The following is a 23601-nucleotide window of genomic DNA, read 5'->3' on the forward strand; positions in this document are numbered from 1 at the left end:
ATGCCGACAGCCCTGTCCCAGGGCCCATTTGGCACTTGGACAGGCGGGAAAATTAGTAGCCTGAGAGGCATGTCCATCCCTCAGGTCAGTTCCACCCCTAAGGTGAGCTGCCTCATGTGGACACAACATTTAGAAATTTGCCATCTTGGTGATCGCAGAATTAGGATCTCCGGGACAGGGTTATGCCTACTACCCACCGAAAGTGGTCATACAGGGGTGTCGTGACCCAAGGGGTAAATAGCCCATTGACTACTACCCTACACTCCAAAACAGCCCTAAATTCAGTATTCAGAGGAACTCCTGGTACCAGAAACGCGACTCTGCGCCAACCCTGCAAGGTTGCCTGCTGACGTTCGTGCAAAAGACGCTTCACAGCTGTCTGTACCTCCGAAAGCAGGGGAGGACTGCCAGCCTTCAACCAAGAACCAGAAACTCCTGTGGAACAGCAGAGCCACTCCTCTGCATTTTGTAGGTAACCCAAAGCAATGTGAGAGGACCCAGGACTGCTAAAACCCAGACAGTACCACTAAGGCCAAGCTGAAGTGGGCCAATGGTGTCAGCCTGGTTCCCAGGCCCTTCCAGAGATGAAGTCTACCTTGAGTTCTCCCACTGTGGACTTAACACGTGCAGACTCTTTCTGCAGACCCCCCTCAACCTCGACAGCCTCCGGTGACAGAAAGCAGACTGTCCACTGCACCTCTCCACCCAGGACCGAGGAGAAGAGGACCATAGGTGTCCTTACATCCCCCAGGATCAAGAGACCTGAGCCCACATGTTTGTTCAGCCAGACTGATCCCCCAGTCCAGGCGGACACTTGATTCTGAGGGACGCCTCCACCGCGACCACCACCGGTGAAAGAAACCCGATGGTACATTCTGCATCCAGATGCCCCGGCCCAAGCAAAAGAGAACCAATGGTGTCCCTACCAGTTCTAGCATTGCAAGAACTTAGCTCACCTGGTGGTGACTTAAACGAAGCATCTTACACTGAACTGCACCACTGCACCTGGCCACCCAAGGTGACCTGTTAGTGTGGCCTAGGACACTGTTTCAAACTCAACTTAAGTCCGGAATATTGGGCCTGCGAGTTGCTGTGAAGTACCTCTTTACTGTATATTTTTTCTCTCCCTTAGGGTAACACTACAGTTTCAGAAAATTGCACTGTCAACTTTTAAAACCTATGATCATTTCTATTGCAAAACGTACTTACCTAATCATATGGATTCTAGTGCCTAAACCTATATAAGAATACTTGTTATTTTTGTAAATTGGTGCGAATCCCCTTCTTGAGTCATGTCTTTCATTTATTGACTGGGTGTGTATGGTAAATGTGTTACACTCTTCCCTGATAAGCTTAAGGCTGCTCCTCCACACTACCCACTAAGAGAGCACCTTAGGATTGCTAGAGCAAGCCCTTGTCCACTTGAAAGGTAACCCCTGGACTCCTTGCACAGTATATCTAATTTTTGTATACTATATAAAAAGCCAGCTTCCTACAGTTACCATTTTTGTTATAGAAAGCTTTTTGTTACTTGCAGTTTATAAGTTACAATCCTTCTAATTTAGAAAAGAACTGGGTTCAGGGAACTGCTTGCTAAGTGCATGGCATAGTTTTATAGCCATATAGTTTTCTCGACCTTTCCATATTCTAACTTTGCTAAAAAGGGTTTCTCTGGATACTTATAAAATCTTATTGGTACAAACAATCCCAACCACTGTGTTATGTTTCAAATCCTTTGTTTTCTCTAGACCAAGCACTCTTAACATATAATGTATACCATGTATGGATAAAATGCAGCTCCTACACTGTGTAACTCATTTGTCTTCACTTGTATGAGTCACTGTCTCCTTATAAGGTGTGTGTGTGTGTGTGTGTGTGTGTGTGTGTGTGTGTGTGTGTGTGTGTGTGTGTGTGTGTGTGTGTGTGTGTGTGTGTGTGTGTGTGAGATGTAAAGTGCAGCAATACCCTACATTGGAATAAGTAGAGCTATAAAACAAATAAAATTAGAAAATTATGCATTAAGTGCTATTCAAATCATTATTAGTGTAATCAATCAGAGACACGGATATATCTGACATTTTTAGTTCATGGTTATTTCTTAGATTCAGGAGCTGAATACAGCCAAAAAACATTCAAACTGTAGCTTACCTAAAGCAACATGGAAATGATAAGCTGAGAACCTTTGTTTCCTTACATTCCATTGGCATTTTGTTAGGCTCCAGACAGCTCCCTGCCAGGATGAGATTCCAACAAAAAGAGTGCTGATGACCCTTTATGTAAGCCCCAGTTGGAAGTGAAAATAAAAAGCCACCCTAGCCCCCTGCAGGTTGCTGTTCCGAAAGGAAAACAGACAATGTTCGGGTACCGTTGAATGTGTTCTGGTGCCAGCAAATTAAGCTTGGACAAATGCAACATATTTCTCTGGGATCAGCCTATTTTATCTTGGACCTGGCCCAATAATTGTATCTGGATCAGGAGCCAGGCTAGATTCCCCCTTATTTCCTTCTGTGGTCCAGATTCTCGGATTCTGAATTGCGGGAGATGGTTCGCTAATCAAACACCAAGCACAGAGCACAAACCAATACCCTCACCTTGTCATGCTCACGTTGCACAGTATAGCCACAAAAACATTCCCAAAAATGCTGCCTTTTCAGTCAAGCCACTATGTGATGGTGTTGTGTGTGCAGCATGAGCAGTAGGCATAGGGAAGACATGAAGTAAGGACCAATTAAAATGTATGAATGGGGTGTTTGCTCGTCCTAGCATGATTAATAGAAGATATTCACTGTGCAAATGCTAAGTGTTGTTTGCTCTGTCCCATTAGTTGAGAGTCGGAAAGCTAAACCTCTCTTGAGTCAGGCTTAAAAAACCTACACTGCATGCAGAAGGCATGGAGAGAATGGGGCACCGGAGTCTGGAGTATGGGGCAGATTGAGTAACTCATTTCTACTGAGGTCTCAGAAGTATTTTTTAAATAATTCAGAAAGACTGTAAAAGTTCATAAATAGTACTCACAGATCAAAATAAATGCAATTAGAAATACTACATACAGAAATATTAACCAAGTACATTAATAAGTGCATCTAAATTTAAAGAATGGAAAAGAGTATAGAAAGAGACGACTCTGACTTATACAATGCTACCCAGAGCAGTGGTAAATGCGGACTTACTGAAAATTCAAGATGATCACACTTTTTGCAACGCACAACAGTCACCCTGATCTCTGTTGGCCAAGAAATTTCTCACTAACAGTTCATTCAGCAAAAATAAACGTGAGGGGTTGCAGATAAGCACTCTTGAACACTATAACACCAAACAGCGGGCTGGCATGAGATTGAAGGTAACTTCCACTTCCCCTTTAGGCCTTCAATCCACACAGCACCAGCTTTCACGGGGATTTGTGTCTACTCTTGCCTCAGGGGAAATTGGTAACACTACGAAATGTAATCGGGTATAGGACTCTAGTGCCTCTATACAGGCTTCATCAGAAAATAAGTGACAGAAAAGGTACTCTTTGGTTATTCTGCAACTGATCTGATGCTAGATTAGCACTGGTTCTCAAATCCATTCATCAAGAATTTCGATAAGTATTGAAGACCAAAGGTAAATCAAATAAAACTAAAAATATCCTACTGGAAAATAAGCAAGAAGATATGTAATTTAAAAGTAATAAATATTTTATTGCACTGCTGCTTAAAATGCTTTATTGTTTGGCTTCACTCGAGTCCACAGCTATATTTGAATTCCTTTCTTCGTTGATAGCTGAGACAAGCTGTACTATTTCTGGATGACGAAATTTCCCTGTTAAAGCAAAAGAAGAGTTACTGGTCTTTGTAAGGAACAGAAATGAATGTGACAGGTACAGGAGGACAATAAAAAGGCATATTGTGCACAGGATTCTATTAAGCAATCTTATAAAAATAACACAAACATCATATTAAATTATCCCAAAAATACATTTCTATGTCCCAACCTTTTTATCATTACGTTATGGTGACCGTAAGGCACATAATCATTGTGCACCACGTGATGTGTTAAAAATATTCATTCTGTCAACAGTCAAACATGAAGCAGGGAGGAAGGATTCCATAACTGTCAATTAGATTTAAGAAATGTTTGCAAACGTTCCTAATGCTCAGGATATATTAAAACAAGCACTGGCAAAGCCAATAGGTCAAGCTTTGGCTTCCCCTTTTTGGGCTCTGTCAATGCTTTTGTTTTGCCATGGTTTTTGCAAAACTTTATTGTTGAGGAAGCTGCCAGGCACTCGTCAATCCAAAAAAGTCTAAAAGCAAACATTTATTTTAATCTTAAAAGGTACACTGCCATAGTACCTATGGCATGAAGTAACTTCTTTAGTGGTTGTGTTTGTCTCTTGTGAAAAAGCAAAATGCCATCATGGCTTTATTTGGTTGACCCACTGCCCCATGCTGTATGCTGTAGTGGGTGTAGGCAAAATTGTGAAGGACATAAAACAGACCAATGGCTGATGAGGGGTGGTGGAAACCAGTATGTTAGTAGGTCACTCATATAATTCTAGTAAAATCAAAAGGTCTTGATTAACGCCAGACCGAACAAGAACAGCAATAGGATTGTTCGCAACAGTTTTCTGTCCTTCAGGTGTTCTTTTTATGTAATGTGTGCCCCTGCTCGGACAAGAACAATGTTTTAGATTGCAGGTTTTGAGAAGAAAGGAATCCCTTAAAAGTGTCTACCTCTGGAGTGGGTGCATTGTGACTGAAAAGGGTTCTTCCGTATAACTTGTAAAATGTTTACCAAAAGCACTTTACCATTCGGAAAAGCAACAGTAACTGCACTGCAATAAAATGACTAATAAACATGGCAAGTAGCTGAAGGGATCCATCTTAATCTACTCTGCACATTCCCCAACAACACATTAGACTCAAGTTCCTGTTCAGCTCGGTTGTAGACTAAAGTGCTATAAAAGAAAATAAATTGCTTACCTTTAACTGTAGTTCCCCAGTATTAGAATCTTTCATAGACTCACATGCTTAAATCTTATTAAATAGCCTTGGCATAGCACGTTTGCATAAAGCTTAAGATATACTCACACAGGGGGTAGAAACATACACATAGATATCTATCATACATTCACAGTAACACATAGAGAAACAATGGAAAATGTGTGTTTCCGATTAGCGGAAGGTAAGAATAGTTTAGTGCAATGACTCATCTTCACTGGAAAAGACGGTGTAGTACCGCCTGGCCCACTGCCACACCACTATGAACTGCAGCATCCAAGCAGTGATGATGAGTTAAAGTGTGTTTATTCTTCTAGGTTGCTGCCCTGCATATTTCCTGGGGTGACAGCAGCAAATAATGCTGTTGAAGTAAACATAGTTCTTGTAGAATGAGCACACACTGTTGTCTGTAACGGCATGCCAGCTTCCTGGTGACAGACTTGAATGGCGCTAGACATCCATCAAGCTATGCTCTGCTTCAATAGAAGATAGCCTTTCCTCGGAGTGCTGTATGCTACGAAAAGTTGATTCGACTTGCGTGTTTTGTTTTGTCTAAGCAGAACTTTAAAGCAGCTTTTAACATCTGAAGAGTGCAATGGCCTTTTGCTGGAGTCTTTGGGTCTGGGAAGAAGGTTTTCAAGATCACTGGTTCATTGAGACGAAAGTCTGATGGAACTTTTGGAATAAACTTCAGGTTTGTTCGAAGAACCATCCTATTGTTTCTGAATTGTAGAAAGCGCTCTTGAATGGTATCCCACTGACTCGTCTAGCCGATGTTAAAACCAAGAGAAGAACCAATTTCTAGGACAGGAACTTGGGGCCAGGTGTAGCATTTTCCGATTTTGCAAATCGGAAATTGCGAGTCAGTGCGACTCGCAATTTCCGATTCGCAAAATCGGATGCAGAACGGTGTCTCAGATACCGTCTGCGAGTCGCTATGGGGTCGCAAAGACCCACCTCATTAATATTAATGAGGTGGGTCGCATTTTGCGACCCCATAGCGAGTCCTTGCATTCACAGGGATGGTGGCCTTCTGAAGACAGCAGACCTCCATGTCTGTGACTGCTTTTTAAATAAAGCAGTTTTTTATTTTTCAGTCCGTTTTCCTTAAAGGAAAACGAGTTGCAAAATAAAAAAAATAACGAAACCATTTGGTTTCGGTTTTTCAGAGTAGGCAGTGGGCCATTGGACCACTGCCTGCTCTAAAAAACCCTTTCTGGCAACATTCACAAAGGGGAAGGGGTCCCATGGGGACCGCTTCCCTTTTGCGAATGGGTTACCACCAGTGTGACACTGGTGGTAACTGCGAATTGCTTTGCGACCGCATTCGCGGTCACAAAGCAATTTAGCATAGCGATGTGAGTCGCAAATAGGAAGGGGACACCCCTTCCTATTTGCGAGTCGCATTCACAATTTGTGAGTCGGTACCGAATCGCAAATTGTGAACGAGCATCGCAATCGGCATTTTGCATGGCGCAAACTGCGATTTTCGCAGTTTGCACCATGCAAAATGCATGCTACATCTGGCCCTTAATGTCCACTGTGTGGATGGGTTCAAAAGGCCCGCTCATTAGTTGTGAAAGCACAGTGTTGAGTTCCCCGATAGGTAGAAGACCCCTTACTGGTGGGAAGAACCTGAATAATCTGTTCAAGAATTGCTTTGAGTATGCTCGACCATAATGGTGGGGATATCGCTGGTTTTCTGAAGCGGGAAATGGCTGTCAAGTGAACTTTGATGGATGCATGAGCAAGACACAATTTTGTCAGATGCAGGAGCTAAAGAAGGAATTCTTCCTGTGTGGATGAGACTGGATCCATATTCGAATGCAGGCACCACATACAAATTCGCTTCCATTTGAGGCAGTAAGTTTTATTTGTACTGTCTGCACCTGCTCTGGCTGAGATGTCTACACACTCCTGGAATATTTAATTGTGCAAATGTGTTGAATTCAGGAGACAGGCTGACAAGTGAAAGGATTTGGGATCCAGGTGCTGAACTTGGCCCTGGGTCACTGTCAGAAGAGACGGTAGCAGTTTCAGCTGGATGAGAGGTCTCTCTGAGAAGAGGAGCAACTCTGTGTCCCAATACTGAAGTGGACATGTTGGAGCTATGACAATGATCCTGCACGGCCCGGCCTTCATCTTCCTAAGAGCTTTTGCAAGGAGAGGAATCAGAGGATAAGATTATGCAAAGATTTGGGACAATGCAACCAAAAACGCATTCCCCATGATCCTGGTTGTGAATGCCAGCCTGCGTAGAACCGGCATTTTTAATTCTGGGATGTCATGAAGAGATCTAGATTGGGTTTACCCCACTGCTGAAATACGTTCTGCAGAATCTTCTGATCAATTTCCCACTTGTGGCAAGCAGTTCTCATTCTGCTGGGAGTGTCTGCTATGGTGTTTTGCTTCCCCGGAACATGTTTCTCTGTTAAATGCACTTTGTGACATATGGACCATTATCAAATATGTTGTGCTTCTTGAGATAGAAGGTGAGATCTTGTGCCACCGTGCTTGTTGATGTAGTGCATGGTGGGAGTATTGCCTGTGCGAATGAGTATCACAGAATTTTTTATTCTGGGAAGAAAGGCTTGCAAGGCTAGACATACCAACTTGAACTTATGCAGACTGATGTGAATAAGATTCTGAGAGGGTTCCTATTTGCCGCTGACCTGGAGATCCTGTATATGAGCTCCCCAGCCCTCTAAGGAAGTGCTGGTGGTGATGACCAAAGGAGAAGCCAATTGAAAGGTTTGGTTGGTGATTACACCAGGATAAGGCATTGATCATGCCCGGATGGACTTGGATGAGGTTGTCGAAAGATCCTGTTTGTATCCACTGTCTGTGCAATTCCTCCTGGAGCCGACATATGCGCAGGAGGCAGAATGGAACAAGATTAATGCAAGGTGACATCATACCTAGCAGGGACTTGTAAAGGCAAAAGGAAGGGGACTTTTTTCTTCGTCCCAATTGTGGTAGGGTTAGCAATTCTGTTTGCTTTTCCGGTGTGGGATATGCTTTGTTGAGCAGTGTAGGTCTCTAAAATGTTATCATTTGTGATGGTTGCAGACTTGAAATTTTGTGAATTTAAATAAGACCCAGTTTGTTGAATAGGTGCACGCAAGTGGACGTCAAGTTAATCTTTGTGTGGTGTGGTGGGAGGGTACTTTGACAAACCAGTCTAAATAAGGAAACAATCAGTGTTTCGCGTCTCAGAAAGGACACTACTGGTGCCAAACACTTTGTGAAAATGCGAGGGGCAGACTTCAAGCCAAACTGGAGCACCCTAAACTGATAATGACTGCCGGCTACAATGAAACTTAGAAATGTTCTGTTCGGGGTGGATGGGGACATGAAAATATGCATCTTGGAGAATGAGGGTCGTCATATAGGCTCCTTGGTTTAGAAGGTGCAGTATGTCCTGCAGTGTTACCATGCAGAACATTTGTTTCTTGAGATATGTGTTTAGGTTAACTCATTTTGTGGACGAAATTGTAGTGTCGCCGTTGGATATGCTGGGTAGCATTACATCTCTATAGGAGGGTTGCCCCTTTCCAGTGCGCCTGTCGGTTGTCTGTCTTGATTGCCTGCAGGGTGTCATCGACATGTTTGCCGAAAAGAGCTCTAGGATCTTACTTTGAACCTCCGGCCTAAAGGAGGTGGCCTAAAGCCAGCCCTGTCTCCTTAGGACTGCCGTTCCAGTGTTGGCAATATTTATGGCGTAATCAATGATTTGGGATGACGTGCATTCTCCTTTCTGCAATATATTTTTGGCTCCAGCTCTTTTAATCGAGAAGTTCATTAATGTACTGAGCAATAGCTGACCAAATCTTGCAATTGTATCTCCCAAGAACACCTACAGTGTTTGCTTCCCGTACCACAAGCGCTGACACTGAGGAGAAACATTTCCATATATTATCAACGAGCCCACCCAATTTATCTGGAGGTGCTGAAGGGTCTGACATTGAGCTGGAGGTGGAGGGACTGACATTGAGCTGCCTGGGTGATCATGGAATTGGGCTTGGGATGTCCAGTGAAACATGCAAGAGTCCTCTAGTCCTCTAGGGCTTCAGATTTTTTTTTATCTAGGTATGGTAACAGCAACTACTGTGGCTGGGATTTTCTTAGGTTTGATGCCGTCCTCCCAGATGTAATCAACACTGGGTGTAGCCCTGATACTCTTCTGGAAGGGCTTTTTAAAATCAGAGAGAAAACAGTCAGTTTTGTAGGCATGGGAAGTCCGAATCTCCTTGTTGCTCTCTCTAGAAGATTAGGGAATCCTCTTATATCTTCCAGAGGTGAATGTGCAGGAGGTGGAGTTGGTGATGATGGTGTTGGAAGGAAGTAGTCATCCCACTCATTGTGAGCGTCACATAGCTCATCTTCCTCTCTATCCTCATTTGAAGTTAAAGAGTCCTGGAAACAAATGGTTTGTGGGGTCTGCCTCGCAGATGGATATGGAAGCAATGGCAGTGGTATTTGCGGGGTTGATGGTTGCAAAGGCCGAGACTTTGAAGATGGAGGAGTCTGCCTAGGTGACTGCGTTGTAGGTGGGAAATGCTGTCGGTAATCGGCCATCATAAATTGTAGATCAGATAGCAATGATCTAGGGAGACATACCATGTTCTCTTGATATTGCTGGTAAAATTGTCCCTGAGGATGGTAAAAGCTCTGGTCATAATATTCGTTGTCTTTATACTTCTGTTGGTAATTGACAAGCAGCTCTGATGGACTGTGCGCAATGCCAAAGGAACCTTCGTCATCAGAATCATCCTCATCCAAGAGCAACAAAGGTGACACTTTTCTGGGTGACGTATGTTCTGGCCTGATATATTTGGTAAGTCTTTGTGTTTAGTTTTACCTCTGGTCAACGAGATGGTCGTCGACGGAGGCTTCACTGACAATTTTGTTGCAGATTTTGTTGACAGGATGATCGTCGACAAAGCTGGAAAAATCTTCGTCGTCGATGGTATTGGGGCCTGAGCGGTCAACAACACTGTCGTCATTGTGGAGGACTTCGCCGTAGACAGGGCGGTCACAGCTGCCATCGTCCTACATGCAGAAGTAGTTGCCTTAGCTCTATACACATAGACTATGATCTCATTGACTATCTCCCTGTCGACGGTGCTAATGATATTTTTTTTTTATGTATTTAGTATTTGTGGTGGAGGAGTAGAGGGATCCAACCTTGATTTTCCTGGTCCTTTTGAAGGGAAGGAGAGCTATTTCTGTTGTTTATGTTTGAAAGAAATATCCTCCTCCTGTGTTGGACTGCGCTAGCTTTGAGACCCATGATGGGTCTTTTTAGAGGATGTTTTAGGTGGCTCCTGAGAGGAATGAGATGCTAAAGTCTCTCTTTCTTTTCTTAAGTTTCTGTGAGGAAGGTGAAGAATCCTCACTGTCATCCTCTGAAACGGACTCCTTTCTAGGTGTAAGTTTCTAGAGCCATAAAAGCAGTCTCCCCCTCACAGTCTTTCGGGGTTTTTGAAGAAAAGGTTAAACACAACTTACAGTTCTTGGTCTTGTGAGATGGATATAGGTAGTAGATGCAATCTTGATGAGGGTCATCAGAATATAGCCTCTTCTCGCCACAAGTACCACAGGGTTGGAAAAGACAATTTTTTGTCTTTTCTGGCATTTCAAAAGTCAGATATAGAACAGCTGCTAGTAGATGATATATATGTATATATGTATTCACTTTAAAAAACCAAAGGTTACAGGGATGTAATAGTTAGGCTCACATTTTAAACCTACCAAATCATAGAAATTCACCAGTTATAGTTTTTACAATTTGAAAGGTATGAGGTCCGAACCCTGAGGTAACTATAACCCCGGACACCGCCATGCAGTTATCTGATCAATAATTTTACTGCAGATGTTACAATGACATTATCAATGATGTTATCAAAGATGTCATGAGTACTGTAATTTGTGTGGTAATCTGCAGTGCACTGTGAGAGGGTGTATCTGAGCGTAAGTGTGTGTGGTGTGGGTGTGAGAGAGGGAGCCAAATGCAAAAACAACAAGTGATGGACGGAATGCTGAACATTGTCAAACATTCACCCCCAGTACAGTGATCAGGGCCTAAATCCATCGTTTTTTTGCTGCCCATGCCATTCCAGTTTGGACCCAGCCATATGCAAATCAGTCTTGACCCTGTTCCCCATGGGAACAGTCCAGTCCGAACTGCTAGGCCAGGTCTTCCCTGGACTGGAAACAAGCATCCTGGGACCGGTTTCGGGGTTTCACCCCTCATCAGCCAGGCTAGTTTGAATCCAGTGGCATGGGAAGCACGGGACCCACGTCTGGGCATACCCTTCCCACTTAGGGCGACAAATGCAAAAACAACAAGTGATGGACGGAATGCTGAACATTGTCAAACATTCACCCCATTACAGTGATCTGGGCCTAAATCCATCGTTTTTTTGCTGCCCATGCCATTCTCCCATTGAGAGAGGGAGCACCAGTGTCTTAGTGGGTGTGTCCGTTTCTGTGTGGGTCTGTGAGTGGGTGCATGAGGGTTTATGGGGTGTGTGAGAGTCTGAGTGGATCTGTGAGTTTATGTGTGTGTCGGAGTGGGTCCGTAAGAGTCTGAGTGGGGCTGGGAGTGGGTGCACAAGAGTGAGTGGGTGGGTGGGTCGGTGAGTGGGTCTATGGGTCAGTGAGTTGGTGAGCAATGTGTAAGTGGGCGTGTGAGTGGACGAAAGATTGAAAAAGAGAAATAGAGAAAGAGAGGGGGAGCTATAGAAATTTTTTGGGCTTTGGTGAATGATATACTTAGAATGAGATATTTCTTGACAAATTGAAAAGAAAAAATGTATTTGTCAATAAAAAAAAAAAAGACTTCAATCACCTTTCAAGATTGAAAACAACTAAAAGTAGGAATATGACCACAGACACACCTGGACTAGAAGCTCAATGTTCGGTATAAGGGTCTGTGACCTTAACCATTATGTCAAAGGTGAGTCCTTGTTCTCTGAAGTCACTGCATGGAGAGGCCACTGGAACAACTATCTCTCTTTTCCATCCCATTATGGGGGGGGGGGGGGGGAAAGAGAAAGAGAAAGAGAGAGAGAGAGAGAGAGAGACTCAGATAGAGATAAATTAAGAGAAAGAGATTGACAGAGAACTTGGGAGAGAGGTTTTTAGGCTTTGATGAATGATATAAGTAGAATTAGATTTTTAGAACAAATTGAAAAGAAAAGCGTATTTGTCAATAAAAACGAGGGAGATCACCTTTCTGTATGAACTTTAAACATTTGAAGTTGAAAAGTAATCAAAGCATGGAATTGACCGCAGAAAACCTATACTAGAACCCTCAACTGTTAGTGTGAGCCCCTCCACAAATTACTGAGGGATTAGAACATTCAAGGCTACGCTTGTAAATCAGTCTTGGTGCTGCTCCCCATGGGAACAGTCCAGCCCGAACTGCCAGACCCTCCCTGGACCAGAAACAAACATCACAGGACCAGTTTCGGGGGTTCTTTTTGAATCTGCGACCCTAAGTGGGAAGGGTATGCCCCAACGTAGGTCCTATACTCACTGTGATACTGGATTCAAGCTAGCCGGGCTGATGAGGGGTGATACCCCAAAACTGGTCCCAGAATGGCTGTTTCCAGTCGAGGGAGGACCTGGCCTGGCAGTTCTGGCTGGGCTGTTCCCATGGGGAGCAGGGTCAAAATGGATTTACATATGGCTGAGTCCAAAATGGGGTGGCATGGTGAGCAAAAGAACGATGGATTAAACCCATATCTGTGACTGGGGGGGGGAGGGTGAATTTTTGCACTGTTCAGCATTTCATCCATAATCCTTTTGTGTTGCTAAAGTTGCCCTAAGTGGGAAGGGTATGCCCAGATGTGGGTCCCTTGCTCACTGTGCCACTGGAATCAAGCTAGCCTGGCTGGTGAAGGGCGATACCCTGAAACCGGCCCCAGGACGCTTGTTTCCAGTCCAGGGAGGACCTGGCCTGGCAGTTCGAGCTGGACTGTTCCCATGGGGAACAGGGTCCAGACTGATTTGCATATGTTTGGGTTCAAACTGGGGTGGCATGGTGAGCAAAAAAACGATGGATTAAACCCAGATCTATGACTGAGGGTGAATGTTTGCATTGTTCAGCATTCCGTCCATCATCTTCTTGTGTTGCTAAAGGTCTGAGACCTCAACCATTAGGCCATAGGTGACTCCTTATTGTGCTTTGCTCAAACATATCTGTGACATTCAGCCCACACACTTCAAGAGGAAAGAGACATGAATGTTCCATTACTAGGAAGGTTTAACAGTCTGGACACTAGTAAAGAAACTGACCCGCTGCCTTGAGATACTAGGCTTTGAACCATCAACCTACTGAGTGACAGTCCAAGAGCTTTACCAGCAGTTCAGAAGAGACTCTGTTCTGCTTTGCATCAAAACGTAACTATAGCATTCGAACCACACATATTGTTAGTCTTACTTCTTCAAGTCACTGAATGGAGAGACCACTGTAATAGCAATCTATCTGAAGAGAGAGAAAGAGAGCGAGACAAAAAAAAAAAAAAAAAAAAAAACACGGCGGGAGGAGCTTTCTGACAGTGGGAGCTGTTCGACAGCTCCTGCTGTCAGAAAGACGACTGTTTGCTTTTGCTGGTTTGGGGCTGTCAGCACCCCGCATTGAATTTGATAATAGCCCCAGGGAGATGGCAGTCCCTGAGGCTGTGGAGGAGCCTCCCACATTAACATTAACTATGTCCCCGGGACTTGGCCCACCATGGGGCTTGAGAACGATGAAGCGCGGGAGGACACAGTTTTTTTTTTTTTTTTAAATTGTCGCTGGATCTGCTGCGAATCGTGGCAGAAATGAAAAAAATGCTTCTTTTTTCACATACTTTGTGGGGTGAGGGGTGTTTTTTTAGGCATCAGACCTCAGCACCAGAGCTAAGGGGTGAGGGTGACCCTACCCAGGCCCCTTTAGTTTTTATTTTTATTTTTTTTTTAACACTTTTCTTTGTGACTCTGCTGAAACAGAGTCCCAACATGGCTGCCAACACTTCAGTGTTGAAGTGTTGGCAGCCAATCATCACAGCACGAGATCGGGAGGGGGCGCAAAGGTTTTGCGTCCCTATAAATACAAATTTGGATTTTTGATAATTTCTTTAAAACTACTCAATGGATTTACACCAAATAACAAAAAGGGCCTCTTTCTGGCCCAAAAGCTACCAAATTTCTGCTAGATTTGTGCAATTCCGTCCTTTGGTTTCGGCACCATCACTGTTCAAAATCCCTATGGAAAAATGAATAGGGAAAATGCGTCTTGGGACCCCCCCCTTCCCTCCCGATGGATCACCACAAAACTTTGCAGATCACAGCTGAAGTGAGTGTAAAAGTTTTCTGGAACATTTCATAAAGATTCGTCAATTGGTACCAAAGATATAGGGAAGTCAAAAAACATGTTTTTTCTATTGAAACTAGGTCATAATTATAACTAGCTAGTGGCGACCGCCACTAGGTAATACATATGATTTTATATATATATATATATATATATATATATATATATATATATATATATATATATATATATATATATAAAATTTGCCCCAGTGTCCCACGGCGTACATCAGTCTTCAGGTTTTATCCTCTATCGAGATGTGTGGAATTTTGGCTAACTTTTTATGCTCTGTATTAAATATAAGAAAGTCTATGGGGGTAGTGATGTAATTTTATTTAGTTCATTTAAATACTTGCGACTGGGAAATTTTAATGTCATGTATTAGATATTTTGGTTGTTGTTTATCTCTTTACTATTTTAACTTATTTATTTATATATTTAAATGTATTATATTTGATACTTTTATGACTTGCTGAAAGTCGAATAAAGTTATTTCTACTATATATATATATATATATATATATATATATATATATATATATATATATATATATATATAAATAAAATGTCACTTACCCAGTGTACATCTGCTCGTGGCATTAGTTGCTGCAGATTCACATGCTGTGCACATCCCGTCATCTGGTGTTGGGCTCGGAGTGTTACAAGTTGTTTTTCTTCGAAGAAGTCTTTTCGAGTCACGAGGCCGAGGGACTCCTCCCATTTCGGCTCCATTGCGCATGGGCGTCGACTCCATCTTAGATTGTTTTCCCCGCAGAGGGTGAGGTAGGAGTTGTGTATGCTAGTAATAGTGCCCATGCAATGGAGTAATGTAGATAATGTAGTTTAAAGCAATATATTTTCAAATTTACAAATGTTCAAGATCAACTTCTTAACGGCTACAGGCTTCCGGGGAGGCGGGTGGGCGCATGTGAATCTGCAGCAACTAATGCCACGAACAGATGTACACTGGATAAGTGACATTTTCCGTTCAATGGCATGTGTAGCTGCAGATACACATGCTGTGCATAGACTAGTAAGCAGTTATCTCCCCAAAAGCGGTGGTTCAGCCTGTAGGAGTTGAAGTTGTTTGAAACAATGTTCGTAGTACAGCCTGACCTACTGTGGCTTGTTGTGCCGTTAACACATCTGCACAGTAGTGTTTGGTAAATGTATGAGGCGTAGACCATGTAGCTGCCTTACATATTTCGGTCATTGGAATGTTTCCTAGAAAGGCCATGGTAGCACCTTTCTTTCTGGTTGAGTGTGCCTTTGGTGTAATAGGCAGTTCTCTCTTTGCTTTAAGATAGCAGGTTTGAATACACTTAACTATCCATCTAGCAATGCCTTGTTTAGAAATTGGATTACCTGTATGAGGTTTTTGGAAAGCAACAAATAATTGTTTTGTTTTTCGAATTAGTTTTGTTCTGTCAATGTAGTACATTAACGCTCTTTTGATGTCTAATGTATGTAATGCTCTTTGAGCTACAGAGTCTGGCTGTGGGAAGAACACTGGTAATTCTACTGTTTGATTCAAGTGGAACGGTGATATAACTTTTGGTAAAAAATTTGGATTTGTCCGTAGAACTACTTTATGCTTGTGTATTTGAATAAATGGTTCTTGTATGGTAAATGCTTGAATTTCACTCACTCTTCTTAGAGATGTGATGGCAATTAAAAATGCAACTTTCCATGTTAAGTATTGCATTTCACAAGAGTGCATGGGCTCAAAAGGTGGACCCATGAGTCGTGTTAAGACAATGTTGAGGTTCCATAAAGGAACTGGTGGTGTTCTTGGTGGTATAATTCTCTTTAGTCCTTCCATAAACGCTTTTATGACTGGTATCCTAAATAGTGAGGTTGAGTGCGTAATTTGCAGGTAAGCTGAAATTGCGGTAAGATGTATGTTTATGGAAGAGAAAGCTGTCTTTGGCAGATGCGTGTAAGGGTTGAATTTGATTATTATGGCATTAATAAACAAATCTTTTCCACTTATTTGCATAGCAATGTCTAGTGGTCGGTTTTCTAGCTTGTTTTATGACCTCCATACATTCCTGTGTAAGGTCTAAGTGTCCGAATTCTAGGACTTCAGGAGCCAAATTGCTAGATTCAGTGATGCTGGATTTGGATGTCTGATCTGTTGTTTGTGTTGTGTTAACAGATCTGGTCTGTTTGGTAGTTTGACATGAGGCACTACAGAGAGGTCTAGTAGTGTTGTGTACCAAGGTTGTCTTGCCCATGTTGGCGCTAGTAGTATGAGTTTGAGTTTGTTTTGACTCAATTTGTTTACCAGATATGGAAGGAGTGGGAGAGTGGGAAAAGCGTAAGCAAATATCCCTGACCAGCTCATCCATAACGCATTGCCGTGAGACTGATGTTGTGGGTACCTGGATGCGATGTTTTGGCATTTCGCGTTTTCCTTTGTTGCAAATAGATCTATTTGTGGTGTTCCCCAATTCTGGAAGTATTTGTTTAGTATTTGGGGGTGAATCTCCCATTCGTGGATCTGTTGGTGATCCCGAGAGAGATTGTCTGCTAACTGGTTCTGAATTCCTGGAATAAATTGTGCTATTAGGCGAATATGGTTGTGAATCGCCCAATGCCATATTTTTTGTGCTAGGAGACACAACTGTGTTGAGTGTGTCCCTCCCTGTTTGTTTAGGTAATACATTGTTGTCATGTTGTCTGTTTTGACAAGAATGTGTTTGTGGGTTATTATGGGTTGAAATGCTTTTAACGCTAGAAATACTGCCAATAGTTCTAAGTGATTTATGTGAAACTGTTTTGCTGAGTGTCCCATTATCCTTGGATGCTGTGTTGATTGAGGTGTGCTCCCCACCCTATCATGAAGGCATCTGTTGTTATTACATATTGTGGCACTGGGTCTTGGAAAGGCCGCCCTGGGTTTAAATTTATACTGTTCCACCATTGAAGCGAGGTGTATGTTTGGCGGTCTATCAACACCAGATCTAGAAGTTGACCCTGTGCTTGTGACCATTGTGATGCTAGGCACTGTTGTAAGGACCGCATGTGAAACCTTGCGTTCGGGACAATGGCTGTGCATGAGGACATCATGCCTAGTAGTTTCATCACCATTTTGACTTGTATCTTTTGTTTTGGATACATGGTCTTTATTACATTGTGAAATGCTTGAACCCTTTGTGGGCTTGGAGTGGCAATCCCTTTTGCTGTGTTGATTGTCGCCCCTAAGTATTGCTGTGTTTGACAAGGCAGAAGGTGTGACTTTGTGTAGTTGATTGAGAAACTTAGATTGTGGAGGATTTCTATGACGTACCTCGTGTGTTGTGAACACCGTATTAGCATGTTGGTTTTGATTAACCAATCGTCTAGGTACGGGAACACATGTATTTGCTGCCTTCTGATATGTGCAGCTACTAATGCTAGGCATTTTGTAAAAACTCTTGGCGCAGTTGTTATTCCGAATGGCAACACCTTGAACTGGTAATGTACCCCTTGGAATACAAACCTTAGGTACTTTCTGTGTGAAAGATGTATCGGTATATGGAAATATGCATCCTTTAGGTCGAGTGTTGTCATGTAGCCTTGTTTTTTGAGCAGTGGGATTACGTCCTGTAACGTCACCATGTGAAAGTGATCTGATTTGATGTATGTATTTAATGTTCTGAGATCTAGTATAGGTCTCAGACTCTTGTCTTTTTTGGGTATGAGAAAGTACAGAGAGTAAACTCCTGTCCCTTTCTGTTGGTTTGGTACTAATTCTATTGCTTCTTTTTGTAGCAATGCCTGAACTTTTAGTCCTAGAAGATCTATATGTTGTTTTGACATATTGTGTGTTTTCGGTGGGACGTTTGGAGGGAATTTGAGAAATTCTATGCAATAACCATGCTGGATAATTGCTAGGACCCAAGTGTCTGTTGTTATTTCCTCCCAATGTTTGTAAAACTTGGTTAGTCTCCCCCCCACAGATGTTATGTGTTGGGGATGTGTGACTTGGAAGTCACTGCTTGTTTTGAGGAGTTTTGGGACTTTGGAACTTTCCTCTATTCTTTTGGAATTGTCCCCCTTTATATTGTCCCCGAAACCTTCCCCGCTGATACTGACTCTGGTAAGTGGGTCTTGTTTGTGAGGTTGTGGGTTCTGTGCTTTGTCCTCGAAACCCCCCTCTAAACTGTGTTTTTCGAAATGTGCCTCTGCTCTGTGGGGAGTAGAGTGCGCCCATGGCTTTGGCCGTGTCAGTGTCTTTTTTAAGTTTTTCGATCGCAGTGTCCACCTCCGGCCCAAACAACTGCTGTCCGTTGAATGGCATATTCAGCACAGCTTGCTGTATTTCTGGTTTAAATCCTGATGTACGCAGCCATGCATGTCTCCTTATTGTTACTGCTGTGTTGACAGTTCTAGCAGCTGTGTCTGCAGCATCCATTGCTGACCGTATCTGATTGTTGGAGATACTCTGTCCTTCTTCTACTACCTGCTGCGCTCTCTTTTGGAACTCCTTGGGCAAATGTTCTATAAAGTGTTGCATTTCGTCCCAATGGGCCCTATCGTATCTGGCCAACAAAGCCTGTGAATTGGCAAAACGCCACTGGTTTGCTGCCTGTGCCGCCACCCTCTTGCCTGCTGCGTCAAATTTTCTACTCTCTTTATCTGGAGGTGGTGCATCTCCTGAAGTATGTGAGTTCGCTCTTTTGCGCGCTGCCCCTACTACAACTGAGTCCGGTGTTAGCTGTTGTGTGATGTACACGGGGTCTGTTGGTGGCGGTTTATATTTTTTTCTCCACTCTTGGAGTAATGGCCCTTCCTTTTACAGGCTCTTCAAACACTTGTTTGGAGTGTTTTAGCATTCCGGGTAGCATAGGAAGACTTTGATACTGGCTGTGTGTGGACGACAGTGTGTTAAAAAGAAAGCCGTCTTCAATGGGCTCAGCATGCAGGCTGACATTATGAAATGCTGCTGCTCTGGACACCACCTGTGCGTAGGCTGTACTATCCTCTGGTGGCGACGGTCTAGCTGGATAACATTCAGGACTATTATCTGACACTGGTGCGTCATAAAGGTCCCATGCGTCAGGATCATCTTGACTCATTCCTGTATGAGTTGGGGATTGCATCATTGGTGGAGTGGCTACCGGTGATGGTTGCGGAGAGCATTGTGGAGATGGTGGCGGGGTTACTTGTTTAGCCACCTTTGCCTGTGGCTGCTTGTCTTTTTCTTGAAAGGCAAGTTTGCGTTTCATTTTAATCGGAGGGAGAGTACTGATCTTCCTTGTTTCTTTTTGGATATGGAGCCTTCTTTGTGTATAGTCTGGCTCTATTGTTTCCAATTCCTGTCCAAATCTATGTGTCTTCATTTGTGTGGACAGTCCTTGTTCCTCAGTGTAGGAACTTGTTTTCGGTTCCGAGGCCGGATGTTTCGGTATCGAAACCTTTCCGGCTGCTTTTTTCGGTTCCGACGAAACCTTCTTTACTTTCGGCGTCGTGGTCTCTCTGTGCCGACCCATTTCGGTGCCGCTATCTCGGTGCCGAACCTGCTCGGAGCCACTATCTCGAGCCCGAGATTGCTGTGTGGCGGTATCTCGACCGGAGTCGGATGACTTCGCCACCAGCGTGCCCTTTTTCGGTGCCGATGATCGGTCACCTATTTTTCGGGTTAAGCCATGGCCTGTTGGCGGTGGCGTCCCCTGGGCTTTAGTGGTTTTTGTGTTTCGAAGTCTTACTCACGGTTTTCGGCGTTTCTTCGGGATCGATCTCATCCGAGTCCGATTCCTGGATGGAGAATGTTTCTTCCTCCTCCTCGAAAAGCTCTTGACTTGTCGGCGTCGACGCCATTTGCAGTCTCCTTGCTCTGCGGTCTCTTACTGTCTTCCTGGACCGAAACGCTCGACAGGCTTCACAAGTATCTTCCTTGTGTTCCGGCGACAAACACAAGTTACAGACCAGATGCTGATCTGTATATGGATACTTGTTATGGCATTTTGGGCCGAAGCGGAATGGGGTCCGTTCCATCAGCCTTGAAGAGACACGTGGCCGGGCCGACCAGGCCCTGACGGGGGATCGAAAAAACCCCGAAGGGCCACCGGAGCTCTTCAAAAGTCGGTGTCGATCTGTTGTAACTAACCCGATACTGAACGCAAACAATACCGACGATTTTTCCGAGATTCTAACTAACTTTCCGACCCGAAACACGGAGCGAAAAGGAACACGTCCGAACCCGATGGCGGAAAGAAAACAATCTAAGATGGAGTCGACGCCCATGCGCAATGGAGCTGAAATGGGAGGAGTCCCTCGGTCTCGTGACTCGAAAAGACTTCTTCGAAGAAAAACAACTTGTAACACTCCGAGCCCAACACCAGATGGCGGGATGTGCACAGCATGTGTATCTGCAGCTACACATGCCATCGAACATATATATATATATATATATATATATATATATATATATATATATATATATATATACACACACATATATATAGTATTTGCCTGTATTGAGCAAAGTTTTCAAAGACCAGGCAGCGATCAACTTCAGTTCATAAACGTGCTTATTTATTGTATCTCAAAATTCACCACCAAGGCACGTTTCAGCCACGCTAATGGTCTTGTTCACATACGCATGGTGCCATATTCAGAGCATTTAAATACAGCTTATGTAACAATGTCCATAGCCAACATTCTATAATGTTTGCAATCACCTTAATTTGTCACTGTTCTTGTTACCATATTCAACATGCAATAAAACATACTGAATCACAGAAATTGGGATTTTGAACACAGCTGCACTTTAAATTTCGTAGCTGATAATCACGCAAACTCAAGAGGTCTGTATTCACACTGCCAATCACCTGTAAAAGTGGAAACAGCACATAACCAGAATAAACACGATTCAACTTTGTAATTAAATGATATACACACTGGATTCTTAATACAAAATCAAGCCCAAGTGGGCAATTTGAACCTACCACACACTCTTCTACACATGCTGATTCATCGGTAAAATTTTTATTCTTGTATAGAAACACCTTGTTGGTATATACTATATCCAATTTTAGATCACTTATTCCAGCTATGTTAAACTCATACAATGGCTAATTCCACATTCACCTGTTACACGTTGAGGCATATTCACAAATTTCAAACCTAACCTCTGAAGTCTCTTGCAGGTATATATTTCCAGGTCCCTTCAAATCCCAACAAATCTTACATAAAAAATGTTCTATTGGGGAAACCTATGTATACTGACTGGTAATCCAATAAAACTCCAAAGAAACATTATCTAATACATACAATGAAGAATACCCTTTTGACCAAAAACAATACATTTCATAGCAATAAAGTAAATCCATTTGGTGGATGACTGAAATCATAAGTGGACAATATATTCCGGACACCATTTCTTATAAGTATCAATACTCGACACAACTGAAATTTCACTGGATCACTCTGAGCCACCCTCTGATTTTAACTGGCTAATGTCCTAATTTACAGAAAAGTGAACTGTTCATCCTCAATATTGAGGCCTTTTGGAGATTTTGAATGCAGATTAATTGTACATTTACTTTTGGATTGTCTTAAAAAGTGCTCCCGATTGCCACCTCTGATCTGTGCAGGAACTGTATCAATAACAAAACAACTTAGACTTTTTATTTAGTAGTTATGACATTCATAGACGTGTCTGGCTAGCGGATAAGACCAATCCTTGTTCTTCACAGCACACATGCTGTAGCAATCTTTTATGGACCTGTACAATTGTACTCCCCACATAATGGAGGCCACATTAACACTGCAAAACATATACAACATAACTTGTTTTGCAATTATAAGGACCTGTTATCAGTACTGGTTTCCTAACAAAGGGTGTATGGTATTCTATCATGTTGACCTCGATGCTACAAGTTTTGCATTTGTGGCATTTTTAAACCCATTACCTTTAATGAAACAAATTCTTGTTTTCTCGCTTTTTGTGACTACTACTAACCAGGGCATCTTTCATAGAAAATGCTCAGTGAAATGCAATGAGTAGGACATTTGGACAAGCTATTCCTAATACAAGGTCTCCCTTAACCAGGTACCAGTGTTTTCTGAGTATCACTCTTAGCTCTTTGTAAGGAAATGCCTCCTTGGCATGGTTGCCCCCTGACTTTTTGCCTTTGCTGATGCTATGTTTACAATTGAAAGTGTGCTGAGGCCTGCTAACCAGGCCCCAGCACCAGTGTTCTTTCCCTAACCTGTACTTTTGTATCCACAATTGACAGACCCTGGCATCCAGATAAGTCCCTTGTAACTGGTACTTCTAGTACCAAGGGCCCTGATGCCAAGGAAGGTCTCTAAGGGCTGCAGCATGTCTTATGCCACCCTGGAGACCTCTCACTCAGCACAGACACTCTGCTTGCCAGCTTGTGTGTGCTAGTGAGGACAAAACGAGTAAGTCGACATGGCACTCCCCTCAGGGTGCCATGCCAGCCTCTCACTGCCTATGCAGTATAGGTAAGACACCCCTCTAGCAGGCCTTACAGCCCTAAGGCAGGGTGCACTATACCATAGGTGAGGGTACCAGTGCATGAGCATAGTACCCCTACAGTGTCTAAACAAAACCTTAGACATTGTAAGTGCAGGGTAGCCATAAGAGTATATGGTCTGGGAGTCTGTCAAACACGAACTCCACAGCACCATAATGGCTACACTGAAAACTGGGAAGTTTGGTATCAAACTTCTCAGCACAATAAATGCACACTGATGCCAGTGTACATTTTATTGTAAAATACACCCCAGAGGGCACCTTAGAGGTGCCCCCTGAAACTTAACCGACTATCTGTGTAGGCTGACTAGTTTTAGCAGCCTGCCACAAACCGAGACATGTTGCTGGCCCCATGGGGAGAGTGCCTTTGTTACTCTGAGGCCAGTAACAAAGCCTGCACTGGGTGGAGATGCTAACACCTCCCCCAGGCAGGAATTGTCACACCTGGCGGTGAGCCTCAAAGGCTCACCTCCTTTGTGCCAACCCAGCAGGACACTCCAGCTAGTGGAGTTGCCCGCCCCCTCCGGCCAGGCCCCACTTTTGGCGGCAAGGCCGGAGAAAATAATGAGAAAAACAAGGAGGAGTCACTGGCCAGTCAGGACAGCCCCTAAGGTGTCCTGAGCTGAAGTGACTCTAACTTTTAGAAATCCTCCATCTTGCCGATGGAGGATTCCCCCAATAGGGTTAGGATTGTGACCCCCTCCCCTTGGGAGGAGGCACAAAGAGGGTGTACCCACCCTCAGGGCTAGTAGCCATTGGCTACT

At 43.4% G+C, this 23601-nt stretch overlaps 1 protein-coding gene across 3 annotated transcripts in view; it reads right to left on the bottom strand.

Annotated features, from left to right (window-relative positions):
• Window positions 1–3659: 3659 nt before the first annotated feature.
• HDDC2 (HD domain containing 2) overlaps window positions 3660–23601 on the bottom strand; it is a 152463-nt gene continuing 132521 nt past the window's right edge. For all 3 annotated transcript variants that reach the window (XR_011203733.1, XR_011203734.1, XM_069234807.1), the window contains one exon: window positions 3660–3801. Coding sequence is in view for 1 of the 3 variants with exons in the window: in XM_069234807.1 (XP_069090908.1) it covers window positions 3704–3801 (98 nt within the window). In the remaining 2 variants the exon portion in view is untranslated. The remainder of the gene's footprint in view (window positions 3802–23601) is intronic.

This window comes from Pleurodeles waltl, chromosome 5 (assembly GCF_031143425.1).
Source record: "Pleurodeles waltl isolate 20211129_DDA chromosome 5, aPleWal1.hap1.20221129, whole genome shotgun sequence".
Lineage (NCBI taxonomy): Eukaryota > Metazoa > Chordata > Amphibia > Caudata > Salamandridae > Pleurodeles > Pleurodeles waltl.